The 19,036-nt window shown below is 33.7% G+C and overlaps 1 protein-coding gene across 1 annotated transcript; it reads right to left on the bottom strand.

Annotated features, from left to right (window-relative positions):
* Positions 1-213: 213 nt before the first annotated feature.
* Positions 214-6,245, bottom strand: LOC149414514 (uncharacterized). Its single transcript, XM_089644212.1, has 5 exons — positions 6,204-6,245; positions 5,304-5,413; positions 2,018-2,105; positions 1,084-1,215; positions 214-378 (listed from the first exon to the last, which is right to left on the bottom strand). The coding sequence occupies exons 1-5, from the start codon at positions 6,243-6,245 to the stop codon at positions 214-216; spliced, it is 537 nt and encodes a 178-aa protein (XP_089500338.1).
* Positions 6,246-19,036: the final 12,791 nt, after the last annotated feature.

Below are 19,036 nucleotides of genomic sequence, written 5' to 3'. Positions count from 1 at the left end.
AACAATCTCAATTAGGCAATTGTTGAGCACATTAAGGCCACACGATGATTTTATCCATCGGATATAGGTAGCGGAACACTGTCCCTAAGAATTCTGCCGGACACCGGTTGAGCACCACTGCCTAAGGCCAGACAACACTCTCTATCCAGGGGATGTAGGCAGCGAAACACTATGCCCCAGAGTTGTGCAGGACACCGGTTGAGCACAACTGCATTAGGGCCACACAATGCTCTCCACCCAGGGGATGTAGGAAGATATTCGCGTGTATATCTCCGTACAGGTGTTAGATTCCCATGCCGATACGATCCCTATCAGCAGGTGAGTGCAGGCCACCCTGGGGCCGTTGTATAGGTACAATGGAGAACCGGTACCAGCGCCCTGAGAATGAATAACGCAACATAGTTGTATGGGTAAATTTTATTATTGATTGCGTGTTAAGTATACTTATTATTGAAAAACCATTTTGCATATAAGAATACACAATATGCATCCACATCAATGTATAAAGCTTAGCGCTCGAGTCTTGACACACGGCGAACGACATATTTTGATGTAAGAATGACATCCTTTGGAAAAATGAGTTTTTTTCTTATAAAGCTCAGTGAAAATATAAAAACTATAGGTTCGTTAAACCTATTCAACAAAATGGTCAACCATTCCATACTGGCTGAGTACTGATTTTGGATTACCCATATGTAGCTTTTGTCATAAATAACCTTAGAAGACCCATATTCGATATAATCCATCTATTTATGTATTATGTGCTTTAGTTATTTGATTATATAATTGTAATGCTGCTCATCTTGACACAGGAATTCCCTAGTGAGATAAGCAGAGGAAGAAAAAAAATACAGGCGAATTGGAAAGTTTGATTTTGTGCTTTCAACTTGTCAAAATAATTAAGTATTTTAGTAGTTGTCGGATAATTCAGCTGCGTGAAAGATTGTACCTTACGTACATAAAATATTGCATTCCATGAGCAAACATGATTCGAAATGAATCTTGTCGTTTACTGACTTATAGATATTGGTTATTACGTAATGTTTCGAATACTGTTATAAGATTAGTTAATAATGCATGTACCTCGCATGGTCCAGTTGTGTTTACACGGGAGCTGCAGATCTCTAAGTGGTGCTTGACACCGTCGGGGTGAAGGTTATCGCCGGTTATAAATATTCCAGAACACTCCACCTGCGGAACTTTCTTCATTGACGTCTGAAATGTTTGAATTTTTGATGAACTGATTATTAATGTACCTAGTTAAACAAATAAAACTCTTTCTTTTGGAAAAACATAAAAGTGGTGAGTAGTACCTAAGTCAATCAAAACTTTAGATTTTTCAGTTATTTTGCACCGTAAGGTAGTTTTTATTCATTTATTCATTAACACTTCTCATTTCACTGGGTGATTCTGCGTTAGAATCCACAAGCTTATATCACAATGACCTGCGAAACAAGCAGGCAATAGTTTACTTCTAACAATATGCCTGAAATTAGAATTTTAAGTAATAATTGCATTTGGACAGTGAGAATAGTTTCCTTTGAATTGCTTCAGCAGATGAATCTGCAACTAGAACATATCCCTATATTTTTGAACACAAAACTAGTTGTAACTAAAGTCCCCTTAAAAACAGTTACGTTTAGAACGCGCAAATGGTTTTCCTCCGAATTTAGCAGCATAAAAATGTGGTCTGCAACTAGAATTTTACATTTGCACTTGTAACAGGAGAGTGGTTTCCTCAGAATTGCGTCAGCGGGTTAATGCATAGGTACCGTAAAAGAAACCCGTTCTCGCGTTCTGAATGCACATTATTGGTTAATTTTTTTCAGGCCGGACCACATGTCCTCGTGTTTCCCCACCGCATAGGTATGTGATGTGTGGGATTGCATTGACTTTCCCACATTCCGGAACAAAGACAACTAAATTAGTTCAGTATTGCGAAATATACATAAATAAATAGTTTCTTTATCAAAGCAGAGAAAACAGTTTTTACTTTAACGTCAGCTGCCAAATTTACATCCCATCCAGCGTGAACCAGGCCACTGTTGGGAAGAAGTGTGCCCGTGTGCAGACAGACTGGGAGAATTCTGCTCGTGAAGTTAACTCTGAAATCAAAAGATGGTAATGATAGTTAAAGCAATATTATTCCTAAAATCTGACAACTGCGACCTGTTGTATTTACGAAAAGTGGCAAAGCATGAAAGGATTAAGGAGCCCCCGGACTAATAGGGTCTTCCTTTCTTTACGACGTGATTATAATATATCATAATGATTGAAAAATACTTACTGTCTGTCAACCTGCACAAGAGCGATGTTGTTGTATACGATAGAGTAATTTGAATTAAATTCTGGATGAGTGATTACTCTATTGACGTCGTAGATGAAATCAGGAATGTACGGATTAAACCTCCCTCCCAGTCCAACGAACTTAATATTCGCGGAGCTGAAAAAAAAGGTTATAGTCGTAGGTTATTACATTTTTTTGGTAAGTCTTACATTTATCTAATTAATTAAATTAAAAAGGACGAATACAATCACTACGTTATGCGTCATCTTAAATATATAATGATATTATTGCAACTTATAAAGTTTGTGACATACGAGGAATCTTTCTTCTTCTCTAACTAATAGTTTAAAACAAAGTCGCTATCCGCATCTGTCTGTTTGATTCCTTATTTCTTCTGAATTATGAAACGGATTTTGATATGGTTTTCACTACCATTTAGAGAAATACATGAGTATTTATTTAAGTATTTATAGAAAGTAGATGATTTGTGATTGAGTCGTAAAACAATATTTTCGGGGATTACATTGCTAACGCTGACTAAACCTTATGAGAAACATCCAAATAATGTAGTACGTAATTGTATATCTTAAATAGGCCCACAGAAAAGTTAATTATGTTATATGTATAATCTCCTAAGGATAACCCCCATCAACGTCAGCTAGTTCAGTAAATAAAAATTCAGCCTACAAATATTTATATATTTATTACGCCAATCTTTAAAACAACTCAAATGCAAAACCATTATATTTACCAAGCCATAAAAAACTACAATAATCTCCCTTCCGAATTGCGCTGTATTACGAACCAACAAGAACAAATAAATAAAATCAAACTTTTTTTCCAAAAAAACTTATATTAAACAAAAATATATATATATATTTTTTTTTAAACTTCCGATTTAATTGTCCGGGTTAAGTCTTCCCCAAAGGAAAAACTTAACCCTTCCACTCACTTTTCCACAAATGATCAGCTAGTCAATCAACACTATGTAAGTGCATTATATAAGTAAAATAAATACAAAACAATACAAGAACAACAACACGTCAAATCACCAGATATCAAATGGGAAAAAAAAATTCACCGTCTCCAGATATTTTCATATCAGAGGGTTCGGCTCGGTAGAACTTCTAACAGGGCCTATAAATCCTACTGATCCCTCAACATAAATATTTAAAAAATCTTTTGTTATCCTACATGTATTCAAAATGACCGACTTTTGCATCTTTATATATAAATTTTTTGATAGATCTAATACGCCTAAATTTTTAATTAGAGAGCTAGGTATAATGCCAGTAGCCGAAATAACGAATGGTAATATTTTTATAGTCTGAGAATGCCAAATTCTTTTTATTTCATTTCCTAAATCTGTGTATTTTCTTATTTTTTCACTAACAGATTTTTGAATATTACAGGAATTTGGAATAGCAACATCAATGATATAAGTTATTTTTTTAATTTTGTCATGTAAAACTATATCGGGTCTATTATGACTAATCGCTCGGTCTGTTAGTATAGTTTTATCATAATATATTTTATAAAATTCGTTTTCTAAAAATGAATTTGGTTCGTATTCATAATATGGTACTACATTACGGCAGTCAATCAAGTTATGTTTAATTACCAAATTTTGGTGAATTATTTTTAAAACTTGATTGTGCCTAAATGTATACTCGGACGGTGCTAATATAGAACATCCCGATATAATATGTTCTATAGTTTCCGGAAAAGCCAAACATTTTCTACACAAATCATCAATTTGATTTGTATCTTTGATTATATGCTTTCTATAATTTTTAGTATTAATGACTCTATCCGGAATTGCAAGCATAAATCCTTCTATTTCTGCGCTCAACTCTCCAATACTCAACCATTTGTTTGACTTAATTTTGTCAACATACGTTTGGTTGAGATAATTGAAGTGTTTTGCGTGTAAAATTTTATTTGACCAGGAATCTAATAATTCCTGGTTGGGATTTATAAAAATGTTGGCATTCTCATCGTATAAATTTAAAGGTGTAATATTTCTATCTGCCTTGCAAATTATTTTGTGCATTTCTGAGCTATGAGCTTTCCTATGGAAAAAAGTTCTTAGCATTTCTACCTGATTATGTTTCAAAGAAGTTATTTTGACTATACCTCTACCTCCTAAATTTCTAGGTAAATTAACTCGTTCTATAGCTGAATTTGGATGATGGCAATTAAACTTTGTTAGCGTAGTTCTAATTAATCTTTCTAAGTTATCTAAATCTGTATTAGACCATTTAATTATGCCAAATGAGTACGTTAATAGAGGTATTGCCCAAGTATTTATTGCTTTTACTAAATTTTTAGCAGATAGATTGCATTTTAAAATTTTCCTTATCCTAGTTTGAAATTTAATCCTAATATCATTTTTAATACTACTATGGTCTAATCTATTTGATTGTGGGTATCCTAAATACTTATAAACCTCATCCCTTTTCATACTAGTAATTTGGAAATTTCTAAATATACTCTCGTCCCCATCTACAATTTTGCCTTTCTCTATATGGATCGTTCTACATTTATCTAAACCAAATGTCATTTTGATATCATCTGAAAAGTTTTTAATATTATTATTATAATATATATTATTATATTATTATTATTATATCTCATTATGAATTATGAATCTAAGTAAGAATCGTGGCTCCCTTATCAAGCACAAGAGCTCCTCTTTTCTGATAAGGTATACATGACCAATTATGAACCTTAATATTATATTTTGCAAAATATGTATGTATTAATGTAACCCATATGATGTATATTAAAATAATAATAAAAAAAAAAAAAAAAAAAAAAAAAAATGTTTTTGCTCGCAAAACTCAAAAAGTTGTCGGACGATATCGCTGAAAATTTCGAAGTTTATTTTTATTAGTGCCAGGAGTGTATAAAGAGTGGCTTGAATGGTGAAAGAAGTCCAGGATGCCCGAGAGAGAGACATTAGCAATAGTGAAACATTGCGTGGTAAACTAGTAGGTAAAAACAATGAACTCACCCAGCTATTTCAATGCCCATTGCAGTGGTTACAACCCATCGGTCGCTTATTAGGGTCGCAGCAGAACCCCGCCAGGTGATGTCGTCTTTCTGACCAGTTCCAAACTTTCCCTGGGAACGTACATTACAAACATATTATTCATCGGGTGAGGTTTTTTATTTTTTTATTTTATTTTATTATTTTTTTTTTTATATTAACTCCACACAGGAGGCCCTGAAGAAAATAATTTCCCTCAGGGCCTATGTCATCTTTGGGGATGCTGTGTGGAGGGTCTTTTTGTGGAGAGGAAGGAGTGAACATGGGTCTTGAAGAGTCCCATGTTGTAGGAGGGAGGAAACACAGAGGCCGGCAGTTCGTTCCACAGCCGAGCTGTTGAACTTAAGAACGAATCGTAGAAGCGACCCGTTCTCATGTGACAAATGTCAACCGTGTACAAATGTTGGGCGCGCGTTTGGCGTGTATCCCGACTACGCACCGGTCCCGAAGGGATAAATGACGCTAGTTCCTCAGAGCATCTTCCATTGTAATACCGATAGAACAAGGGCAGCATACCTACCTGACGCCTGTGCTCTAAAGATTGTAGTCCGTTTGTTAAGATTGGGGAATCTATCAAACGGACCGCCCGTTTTTGCACAGGGTCTAGGGTTTTTTTCAGGTATTTAGGGGCTCCGGACCAGAGATGGCTGCCAAATTCGACAGTAGGGCGCACTTGCGATTTGTACAGGGTCAGCAGTTGTGTACTATCTGCAGTATCTGCGGGCCCTGTACAGTACGCCCAGCTTCTGAGAGGCCAACTTTACTCTGTCTTCGATGGAGCCCCCGTACCTGAGCTGGTCACTTATAGTTACAGGTGTATTCAGGTCCTGACGGCGGATGCCCCGTCACTATCTGTGTACTTACCAGCAGAGATTCTAATAACGGGGGATTGCACGACACTGACATTTTCATTAAATTTCATTCATTCATTAAATTCATCAAAAATCTCAAATGTTTCTAGAGAGATCCCTACGGATGTAAGTTATTTATATAGTAATAAATATGTTTTTTGAAATCCTTTTAAGTTGACACAACTATTTGGGATGCTGGTTAACAATGCGGATACCATTGGGAACTAACTTACCCCCTGTCCTTTGGAACATGTCTTGTAAGAGCACATTTGTAAACCTTCCAGGTTCTTTTAGCAGACTCAATATTAATTCACTCCAAGGATATCTTATATAATGTAATTTTGTGTATTTATCTTTTTCTCTTAAAATGTAATTGTTATTTTTTGTATTTTTTATATTTTCCTACTAGATGTATGAAAAAATTTGCGTACATCTAAATAAAGATTCAAAAACAAACAAACAAAGCCCAAAATTACTATCCTCCTTATATTAGCTTAAATATTATATTAGTCATTATAACCCAATTTAATTCAGAAAGAAGAATATCAAATATAATATAATTTAACTATAAAACTAGGTAGCTCTGTTTTTCTTACCAAAGTTTTGTAAGTTTCCTAGTGTTATATTTTTGCATCTTGCATGGTGGAGTGTCTAGTTTCCATTTTATGTCATTTTGACATTGTTTTTGTTTAAGAGGTTGCTTTTTATTATATCTTCTTTTTTATTTTTTGATTTTAATTTGATTTTTTTTGATTTTGTTTTTAATAAATACTTGACATATCATTTTGGTATTTTACGTATTCCTGAGCAAATTCATAAGTTACCACTAATAATTGACTGAATAATTGAGTATTTCTATAGTTTAAAAGCCCATAAGACAGAAAAATGCATCTGGTCGTCTGAAGACCCACTTGGTTACGGACGTTTTGTTTGGCATCTTGGCCTGTCAAGAGTTAATATAATACATATAAACCTTATTGGTTTTCCTAGCAGACTCGATATTAATACACTCAGATATGTATTAGTATAGTGACAAAGTTAGGATAAATTGTAACTGAGGTTTTAGATTGTTGTTGTCAGAATAGGATAGGTTCTTAGGGTAAAGAAAAGCGAGGGAATACAAGAACATATGTTTGTAGGTATGCATAGTTGTGTCAACAAGGACCTTACGATTATAATGTTTTTTGTAAAACGCTTTGAAAGTTTTATAAAACGTTTTTTAACTACATCCCTCTTAGAAAGATTTGAGATGTTAGTAAAGCTTTCATCATAAATAATTAATAAACCCCACGGAAAGACCGATTTTCTAGGCCTGACAGGGCAAAGTCAACCGTAGGTCTCCACATTACGCCGGGCCGAGCGCCGAAAATTGTTTTTACACGACTTCATCACTTATGTCGTTAAGATTTTGTTTTAGATATTTGATATGGCAAATTCAACCGCAGGTCTGTCTGTATTGACACCAGCGACGCGAATCGCATTTTTTGTGCATTGCTGCTTCACTTAAGTCTTGGCTTTATTTTATTGTATTGTCTCGTCTTAACCTCTCCAGCTGATCTGTCTCGACACATACACTTTTACTTCACAGAACTTCCTCTCCCTCCTTTCAATAAAAAAATCAGCCACACGGCATCCTCAAAGATGACACAGGCTCTGATGGAGAACCTGGAAACAGACTGATGTGTGGAGCTAATGAAATAAAATACAAAAATGCAGTTATGTTGCATGCAACCTATGGTTACTTACTACGGTTGTAATGTCTGTAACTTACAAAGTGCGGAACCTCAGTGGTTGTGGTAGAGGGGGTTAAGTGATATTCTTGACCAGGGTCGGGTACAAAAGGACACATATCTCCTCTTGTCCAGCCGAAACTAGTATCATGGCAAGGAAACAACTTTTCAGCCAAACCTATGCAATCTGCAAGGAAAACGAAAACAATTAAACTTTCTAGGTAATTCTGTGAATAGAAGAACTTGCACCTAAAGTTTCTAGGTAGTTCTGTGAACAGTAGACCTAGCGTCTAAATTTACTAGGTATTTCTGTGAACAGTAAACCTCGCGTCTAAAGTTACTACGAAGTTCTGTGAACAGTAGATCTCCCGTCTAAAGTTTCTAGGTAGTTCTGTGGACAGTAGACCTCGCGTCTAAATTTAATAGGTAATTCTGTGAACAGTAGACCTCGCGTCGAAAGTTACTAGGTAGTTTTGTGAACAGTAAACCTCGCATCTAAAGTTACTAGGTAGTTCTGTGAACAGTAGACCTCCCGTCTAAAGTTTTTAGGTAGTTCTGTGAACAGTAGACCTCGCGTCTTAAGTCACTAGGTAGTTCTGTGGACAGTAGAACTCGCGTCTAAAGTAACTAGTTAATTCTGTGAATAGTAGATCTCACGTCTAAAGTTACTAGGTAGTTCTGTGAACAGTAGGCCTCGCGTCTAAATTGACTACCTAGCTATTTCTGTGAACAGTAGACCTCGCGTCTAAAGTGACTAGGAAGTTCTGTGAACAGTAGACCTCGTGTCTAAATTTACTAGGTAATTCTGTGAACAGTAAACCTCGCACCTAAAGTGACTAGGTAGTTCTGTGAACAATAGACCTCGCGTCTAATGTAACTAGTCAATTCTATGAAAAGTAGACCTCGCGTCTAAAGTGACTAGGAAGTTCTGAGAACAGTAGACCTCACGTCTAAAGTGACTAGGAAGTTCTGAGAACAGTAGACCTCACGTCTTAAGTAACTAGGTAATTCTGTAAATAGTAGAACTTGCGTCTTAAGTTTCAAGGTAGTTCTGTGAACAGTAGACCTCGCGTCAAAAGTTACTAGGTAGTTTTGTGAACAGTAAACCTCGCATCTAAAGTTACTAGGTAGTTCAGTGAATAATAGACCTCGCATCCAAAGTTATCACGTAGGTCTGTGAACAGTAGACCTCGCGTCTTAAGTTACTAGGTAATTCTGTGAAAAGTAGACCTCTCGTCTAAATTTACTAGGTAGTTCTGTGAACAGTAGACCTCGCGTCGAAAGTTATTAGGTAGTTCTGCGAACAGAAGACCTTGGATCTAAAGTTACTCCGTGGTTCTGTGAATAGTAGAACTCGCGTTAAATTGACTGGGTAATTCTGTTAATAGTAGAACTTGCATCTAAAGTTTCTAGGTAGTTCTGTGAACAGTAGATCTCGAGTCTTAAGTTACTAGGTAGTTCTGTGGACACTATACCTCGGGTCTAAAGTTACTAATTCTGTGAATAGTAGAACTCGCGTCTTAAGTAAATAGGTAATTCTGTAAATAGTAGAACTTGCGTCTAAAGTTTCTAGGTAGTTCTGTGAACAGTAGACCTCACGTCAAATTTTACTATGAAGTTCTGTGAACAGTAGACCCCGCGCTTAAAGTTACAAGGTAGTTCTTTTAACATTAGATCTCGCGTATAAAGTTACTAGGTAGTTCTGCGAACACTATACCTCGGGTTTAAAGTTACTCCGTGGTTCTGTGAATAGAAAAACTTTATTCGGGAAATTCGGTACCAATATTGAAAAGCTTATTTTATAAATATATTTGTACATAATTATACTATTCAGTATTGAACGAAAAAGCAATTAATTAAAGTGTTATTTAATGTCAAAATGCGTAGTAATTTAGCTGACTTTTCCGAAACTCACAATCTGCGGCCTTAGAGCCTTTCGGTAGCTGAGTTACAGCTCCTTCTGGTAGCGGCGGACAAACGGGATCACTACAGCAAATTATGTGATCGTTGATGTTGGTGAAGTCACATTTCTGTAAGCAGAATAGAAGTCATGTAAAAAGGTGATCAATTACAATGTTTACAATGGTTTTATTTAATTTATTTTTACAAACATTCAGTGGAACAGTATTCAAAAGTAAAATGATTCTTATCACCGTACACGTGTCATATAGCCTTAGCAATTTCAACGCATTTTCCATGCATTTCTTCCAGAGATAAGAATAACTATCCCAATTAACACACTGTACACTTATTGCCCAATAAATAAGTAAGTGATTGGCGTAATCAGTCAGTTACCGACGACATTTGTGAAGTCATTTGCAAATCGATACCCAAGAGGAAGCTGGCAATTTACAGTCGATGTCACTGGAGCAAGTGTCCAGTACAGGAGAAATTACTGATTTGACAACACTGTCTTGTGATTTTTTTTCATCTGCTTGAAGGTGTTATTTCAACGAAATGATTTAATAACAGATATTAATTCTTCTAACCCCCAATTTATAGTATTTACAAAAGAGATTAAAGTTGAACGGCTTTAATAATTTTACCAACAAGTCCCAACGACACACAGTGGCCAACTTTGATGATTTGGCGCGACATCGCTCTCGGTGTTCGACCATTTGGCATCATTGATGTTTTTTTTAAGTATTAATAAGAAATACCACTTATTTTTTGTTAATTCTTATTAGTTGAAATGTTGATAATGATTTTAATGCTTTTATATAACTTAGCAATAATACTTAGGATTTTCCAGACAGTGGCGAATAAAAGTTTAATAATGAGGGTAATTAGCGTAATTCACTCTATACTAATATTTTAACTCCCGCTAATAATGTGTAAAAGTAAATTATTTAAATAATGCACGTATCTTAAAAAATTTCTTAAGAGAATTTTAAAAGTACTTTTTTGAATAGTAAGTTCACAAACAACCCGATTTCGCACGCCTTCAAACTCGCCTAGATACAGCAGCATAGTTGCGCGCCCGAACATCTCAGTTCTGTGCGTAATTACCGAGTAAGTAAGCTTCGGATGTTATTTTCAAAGGTTTTTTTAATGTCATTGATTAATTGAGAACACATTGGTAAAAAAAATTCATATCGGGAACATACCGATCTGGGGTCAATGTCGCGCCAGCGCTCAAATTTAAGCCACTGTGCGACATGGTGAAATTTCACCAAAAAATGAATGAAATGTTCTATATATTGCTTATTTTTTAAGTTGTCGTTAAAAGAAATACCATTTTAGAAACGGGATAAAATTATCTTTATAATTATTGTATTTGAAATAAAAATTGGTAGTTATACATAGTATTTTTTAATATCAAAAATGAAAATGTTAACAAAAAAAAAACTTACCTACAGAGACATTTTGACTCGGAACGTCCATAATTTTGTAAGAATTCCATATTTACCGAACAAATTCCTTTTTTTGTGGGTAATTAGTAAAAAAACTGTCCCTCTGCTTTTTGTGCAGTTTATACAATAAAAACAATATTTTAACTTTCAACTGTCAATGAAAAATCCTGCCGATTCGTAATGATGAACTTTGACATTTTTTATTTATTTTATCCATGTAGTTAGGTATAAATATTTGATACAAACTGAAAAGCCAAATTATTTATCTTTTCAATGACGATCAAATCACATATCTACGCATTATAGAAAAAAGATAAAAATACGTTTATAATGTATTGACGCACCGGTCAGATTTGTCCTTCAAAGGTTATAATAGAATATTATGTTTGTAGCTAGTAATGTTCTTCCGGGGGTCTGATGGATCAATCAACAGATTAAAACTTATATTTTTTTTGAATTGTCATATGTCTTGCATTTTCGTTTTAAATTATTTTATTTCTTTTTTTGTATGAAAATGTAAGAATTATATTTCAATAAACGAAAAGAAAAAACACATAAATGAAAGGATTACCTGCGGGTAAATGCCTTTAAGAAGTGCCTCCTTTGCTGTCTGGCAATTAACGAAGTATTTGCACTCTCCCACCCTCCCAGTATCATTCGCGGTACAACTGCTACCTAAAGACAAGGACAAACCAGGTTTACATGAAGACAATGTCGCTGACGTTTCTACTGACAGTGATGTAGTACAGGATAAATGTACCAAACGCCCAGAGCCGGTGAAACTATGGTAGCCTCAATTGTGATATGTTATGGGTCTACAGGAGGAGGGAAGGGAATGAAGATTGTAATCAGATTTAGGAAGGAATTTGATAATATAATACATTAATTACTTCTTCACAAAGAAAAGGTCTTGGGGAATGGGGACACACAGCGAATTGCTAATTACTTCTTCACAAAGAAAAGGTCTTGGGGACTAGGGATACAGGGCAAATTGTTTATTACTTCTTCACAAAGTAAAGATCTTGGGGACTTGGGATACAGGGCAAATTGCTAATTACTTATTCAAAAAGTAAAGGTCTTGGATACTGGGGATACAGGGCAAATTGTTAATTACTTATTCACAAAGTAAAAGTTTTGGGGACTTGGGATACAGGGAAAATTGCTAATTACTTCTTCACAAAGTAAAGGTCTTGGGGACTAGGGATACAGGGCAAATTGTTAATTACTTATTCACAAAGTAAAAGTTTTGGGGACTTGGGATACAGGGCAAATTGCTAATTATTTCTTCAAAAAGTAAAGGTCTTGGATACTGGGGATACAGGGAAAATTGTTAATTACTTATTCACAAAGTAAAAGTTTTGGGGACTAGGGATACAGGGCAAATTGTTAATTACTTATTCACAAAGTAAAAGTTTTGGGGACTAGGGATACAGGGCAAATTGTTAATTACTTATTCATAAAGTAAAGGTCTTGGGGACTAGGGATACAGGGCAAATTGTTAATTACTTATTCACAAAGTAAAAGTTTTGGGGACTTGGGATACAGGGCAAATTGCTAATTACTTCTTCAAAAAGTAAAGGTCTTGGATACTGGGGATACAGGGCAAATTGTTAATTACTTATTCACAAAGTAAAAATTTTGGGGACTAGGGATACAGGGCAAATTGTTAATTACTTATTCACAAAGTAAAGGTCTTGGGGACTAGGGATACAGGGCAAATTGTTAATTACTTATTCACAAAGTAAAAGTTTTGGGGACTTGGGATACAGGGCAAATTGCTAATTACTTCTTCAAAAAGTAAAGGTCTTGGATACTGGGGATACAGGGCAAATTGTTAATTACTTATTCACAAAGTAAAAGTTTTGGGGACTTGGGATACAGGGAAAATTGCTAATTACTTCTTCACAAAGTAAAGGTCTTGGGGACTAGGGATACAGGGCAAAATGTTAATTACTTATTCACAAAGTAAAAGTTTTGAGGACTTGGGATACAGGGCAAATTGCTAATTACTTCTTCAAAAAGTAAAGGTCTTGGGGACTAGGGATACAGGGAAAATTTTTAATTACTTATTCACATAGTAAAAGTCTTAGGAACTTGGGATACAGGGAAAATTGTTTTACTTCTTCACAAAGTATATGCGTTGGGAACTGGGGATTCAAGTAAAATTGCTAATTTGGTTCGCAAGCTATCTGAGTGAAAGAAAATTATTTGTAGTTGTGTAAACCTAAATAGTTTTTCACCTCTATTGGCTTAGCGCACGGTAGAAAAATAATTATCAGAACTTCCACAATATTACAACAAACTTCAAACTTAAAATTTTATCATTATTACTTATATTTTTACCACTGTAAAATTTATAGAACTATATGTTATTACTAATTTTGGTAATTCAGCAAAAAAAATCTAAATTAATTAATTGCCAAAAATTACAATTTTTTTTTTTTTAAATTGCACTAACTGATATCTTTTTTTTTTTATTAAACGCCCTGATGGGGCATGATACATATTTTAAAAGATATACTGCATAATACAGTGACAACGAAAGGTTTTATTTTTAAAACAACATCAAAATAATTATCCCAAAACTTATAATTTTCCATTTAAATGTACATAATATAAGAAAAGAGAAAATTTTTTTTTTTAGTAATGGCATAAAAATAATATTACAGGTTAATAAAAAAATCGCTTTCATGTTTAAAATGAGACTGCAGGCTTTTAAGGAATTCCGAATAGACTAATATTTTATTAGGAAATGGATTGCAATCACGTTTTTAACAGCATTTCAATAAATCATCTATACTTTTTTTTGTCTGTGCATTTACGCTCACCGCGGTTTGAATCTGCGACCTCTGGATTCACACAGGAGGCTTGAGGAAAATCATCATTGGGGATGCTTTTTGGTTTTTTTTGAAGGAAAGGAAGGTTCGGGAAGTAAAATGTATGGAGGGTTGGTAGAAATCTGTGGGTCAGTGTGTCTAGGAGTGACGGACGTTTGATCTTAAGGCGACGGGTCGAGAGAGTCCTGCTGGAGAGCTAAAAAGATTTCCCTCAACCTGTCTCTTCAAATCCGGCCCGCCACACAGCAGGTAGGCAGACCTAGACAATATTCACCCCGTGAACCCGGGCACCGATGCTAAGTCACCAAACGTAGCGAACCAGTTGGATTGACCTATGACAGCTGTTGTTAATCAATCAAATTGAATAAAAAACAGAGCTATTCGTATTCCACCTTGACCACAACTTTTGCAATACAAATATTGTGGTGAAAAGCTCAGTTATTAGCATTCAAAAATAAAACGTACAGCAGAGGAAGCTACAAGCAAAAAAAAGTATATTCTTGTTATACCTTATATTGTAGGTAATAGGCATTAAAATCGCTTGACAAACGGAGTCTAGAAACGTTCGATTTCTAGCACAAAACTGCATTTAATTATTTTGTAAATAATTTTATAAGAAAGCAAAAAAGTTAATCAAGTGAAACTGTCACAGATAATTTTAGCTATAATACTGTATTTTTTGAAAGTTGTTTTGTTATTGTTGCGTTCATACATTTCTATTGAAAAAAATTTTTTTTTAGTAGTTTACATTTATATTTTTTATTGAGTAATTTATTTTTTTATTTGTATTCTACTCAAGCGAAACGACAGGAAAACCTTCAATTTATCTAAAGCATATTTTTTGGTATTCATAATGTACACCAATTCGTTATAAAGATTAATCAAAATAGTGATTTACCATTGCCAACTGATATTTATGAAATCAGTTATGATTTAGTTCCCTGTGCATTACATACCTATAACTGTTTCACGAGAACAGCAGACAATCGCAACGGTCCCCTGAAAAGCGCATATCTGAAAACAATAAATACATATTTTAGAAATAACTTGTTCAAGACATTATGCTTTTGTGTAATAATAAATATTTAAACACTGCTAATGAATTTTAAGAAAGATAAAAGAAAATAAGGTACAGAGAAACTCTGAATAGTGTAAAATAAAGTCCCTATCCGCGTCTGTCTGTTTGTGCGCTTAGTTCTTCGAAACTACCCAACGGATATTGATAGGGTTTTCACTAACATTTAGAGAATTTCTTCACAAAGGTTTACATATATAAAACATGCATATTGTATTTATAGAAAGTAGAGAAAAGTCTATGTTTTATAATCGAGTCGTAAAAAATTTTTTTCGAGCACCACATTGCTAACGCTGGCTAAACCTTATGAGATACATAAAAATAATGTACTACAAGATTATATACCTTAAAAAGGCCTAAAGAAATAAGTATGTTTGCTCATGATAACTCCTAGCAAAGCCGGGTAAACGTCACCTAGTAAGATTATAAAAATTCAATGTTATATAGTTTTTCACAAACAGCATCAAAAAAGGTTAGGTTTTGATTGGCAATCACAATCAAGTTTTGGCACTTCCTGGATAATTTATCTAATGTCAAATTATTATTCTTGTATTAATTAATTAATTAAATATTTAAAACAAAGTCGCTATCCGCGTCTGTCTGTTTGTGGGCTTCGTTCTTCTAAACTACGCAAAGGATTTTGATAAGGTTTTCACTCTCATTTAGAGAATTTCTTGCGGAAGGTTTATATATATAATACATGCATATTATATTTATAGAAAGTGGAGAAAAGTAAACGTTTTGTAATTAAATAAATAAAATATTTTCTTACATTGTGAACGCTGGCTAAATCTTATGAGATACATCAAAATAATGTACTACGGAAATGTACAGCTTGAAAAAGTCTCGCAACCCCAAACAATTTACAAGTCCAAGCTAGTTTATTAATATTTAACAATATTTAGCTAATTTATATAGCGTCGTTTTCGTGAGAAATCACCTCAAGGGTGCTGAAAATTATATTATATTATTAGATGACGTATATCCTACGTTGTTTGACTTTCTATAAAAATAATATTTATGTATTTGTTTATTTATTTATTACACGCCCTAGTGAAATAAATAAATAAACAAATAAGTAAAAAATAAATCTATTTGTACCAAATTAAACACTTCAAAATTAATACAATAAAGATAATGAATGTGTAAAAAAATACATCTGAACAATGAAAAACACAACAGAATAATGACAAAAAGGTTGCAAAAAAACACAGAACAAAATTCATAGTTAAAAATGTGAAAAGGAACTAAGAATCCTCGCGCATATATTTGAATTTAAAAGATTCAACAAAACAAAATATTAGAAGCGAAGAAGTTATATGGGTACATAGGTCTATTTGTGTCTAGAAGAATAAAAGTGATAGATTAAACAACATTTATACTGATTAGTTTTAAGATGAAATATATCACCCAGATCAGAAAGACTGTGAAGTCTCGGAATCGGAGAATTTTGGTAAGCTAGTGTCCTGGTGTTATTGAAGTAAAAAGGTAAGAAATGTCGGCATGATTTTTCGGGAACATGGATATTGATACATGGAAGTAATTCAGGACAGTCAATTTTAAAATGTAGTATTTTTTGTAACAGTATTAAATCTGTGCTTATTCTACTTTCTGAAAGTTTCAATAGAGTCGTTTTATCCAGGAGGTAATTGAAATCAATGTTTTTTTATAGGAATATGCAATTTATAGTTTATAAACCTTAGAAATACAATTTATATGTACACAGCTTTCGGAAGAAATTCTCTAAATGGTATGTAAAATCCACGGAGTAATTAGGATGAACTAAGCGCCCAAACAGACAGACTTGGACAGCGACTTTATTTTATACTATTTACAGATAAATCATCAATTATTTGTGAGGCGGTTGATAAACACCACATACTTATGTAACAATAGGATGACATCAACAAATAACATTGCTAAAATATATAGGTGAAAAGAATATTATTGTATTTATCGGAAATTTGATATATTAGTACCTACTATTGTTTTTATTCTAAATAAAATTTACTAAGGGGTGGGGGAAGGGGGTTGAACCCCCTAAACTCCCGTTGAGTTTACATACGTCCTTGCATGATGCACGGAGAAAACCTTCTGATAAAAAATATTGCTAATTTATTAAGAATCTCTTAAAATAATTCGTAATCCGGTTAAAAATGGCATTTCAGGCCCTTGACAATTGATAGGTTTCCTGATAATATTTTACTAAAATACCAATGTATTGTCACGATGTCTAAATATTTTCGCAGTAAAATACCAATGTATTGTCACGAAGTCTAAATATTTTTTTAGTAAAATACCAATGTATTGTCACGATGTCTAAATATTTTTTTACTAAAATACCAATGTATTGTCATGATGTCTAAATATTTTTTTAGTAAAATACCAATGTATTGTCACGAAGACAATTTTTTTTAGTAAAATACCAATGTTTTGTCACGATGTATAAATATTTTCGTAGTAAAATACCAATGTATTTTCACGATGTCATAAAAATTTAATGAAAATCATCAAATTACTAAGACAAAAGCAGGTGCATAATCACGTATTCCGATATTATTACGAATTTATTAAAAGTTTTTGAAGAAGCGACCTGCAGTTCCGTTTTTACCAATAATTAGCAGAGATTTTTAATAAATTACAATTGGATGTATTTATGGTTATGGAATTTGACGGTATTAATCAGACGATGGTGTTTTAGCTGCAGTGACTACTGTTAGAGTTGTGGCTTTACCTGTGGAGGATCTCCCTCAAAGGCTGCTGCCAGGACAACCGGGCACTTTGAAATGTGTAAGCACTCGCCCGGCAATCCTACAAGGGTGCATGGATCACCTGCACAAATAAATTAACAATATTATACACTTGTACAGGGCCCGCAGATACTTTATTGGCAGCAATGTCCTCTAATCTGGAACCACAAACTAAATACAGCAGTTTACACATTTTTAGAATAAAAATTTTTAGAACGAAAAAAATCACTGTCTGTGCGTGGGTAATATGAAAAGGCGGCGGTGGTTAGAGAATTTCCGAAGATGCAATATCCCTACAATACGAGTATATCGCTTCCTGGGGGAGGGAAAGAGGTAGGTTGTGAATTTCCGAAGAAAATATTCGCTAAGATCTACGAGATTTTAAAAACTTTCAATAGATTTTTTGTGAATATCAGTGGATTTCAAATGCGTTCTGTAGATTTTCAAAAAATCTCGGTTGATTTTTATAAATTCGGTAGATTTTTTATAAATTTGTAGGTTTCTACAAATTCGGTTAGATTTGTAGAATATCGGTAGATTTTAACTAATTCGATACACTTTCTATGAAAATCGGTAGATTTTTACAAATTCGGTAGATTTTCTATGAATATCGGTAGGTTTTTACAAATTCGGTTAGATTTATAGAATATCGGTAGATTTTTACTAATTCGATAGATTTTCTATGAATATCAGTAGATTTTTACTAATTCGATAGATTTTCTATGAATATCGGTAGGTTTTTACAAATTCGGTTAGATTTATAGAATATCGGTGGATTTTTACTAATTCGATAGATTTTCTATGAATATCGGTAGATTTTAGCAAATTCGGTTAGATTTATAGAATATCGGTAGATTTTAGCAAATTCGGCAGATTTTCTATGAATATCGGTAGATTTTAGCAAATTCGGTAGATTTTCTATGAATATCGGTAGATTTTTACTAATTCGATAGATTTTCTATGAATATCGGTAGATTTTTACTTATTCGATAGATTTTCTATGAATATCGGTAAATTTTAGCAAATTCGGTAGATTTTCTATGAATATCATTAGATTTTTGTCAAAATCAGTAGATCTACTGAAATTTCAGCAGGAATTGC

Source organism: Hesperophylax consimilis, chromosome 20 (genome assembly GCF_061612785.1).
Source record: "Hesperophylax consimilis isolate HC1 chromosome 20, BYU_Hcon_1.0, whole genome shotgun sequence".
Taxonomy (NCBI): Eukaryota; Metazoa; Arthropoda; class Insecta; order Trichoptera; family Limnephilidae; genus Hesperophylax; species Hesperophylax consimilis.
This window is presented reverse-complemented; position numbering and strand designations above follow the sequence as displayed.

Bases quoted from the DNA above. Each gene is read 5' to 3' on its own strand.
- LOC149414514 (XM_089644212.1), bottom strand. From the start codon at position 6,245: ATGTCAGTGTCGTGCAATCCCCCGTTATTAGAATCTCTGCTG. The intron at 2,106-5,303 runs GTGAGTTCATTG...TTTTGATTTCAG, and splicing joins ATGGGCATTGAAATAGCTGG to AGTTAACTTCACGAGCAGAA. The intron at 379-1,083 runs GTACATGCATTA...ATTCATTCTCAG, and splicing joins ACACAACTGGACCATGCGAG to GGCGCTGGTACCGGTTCTCC.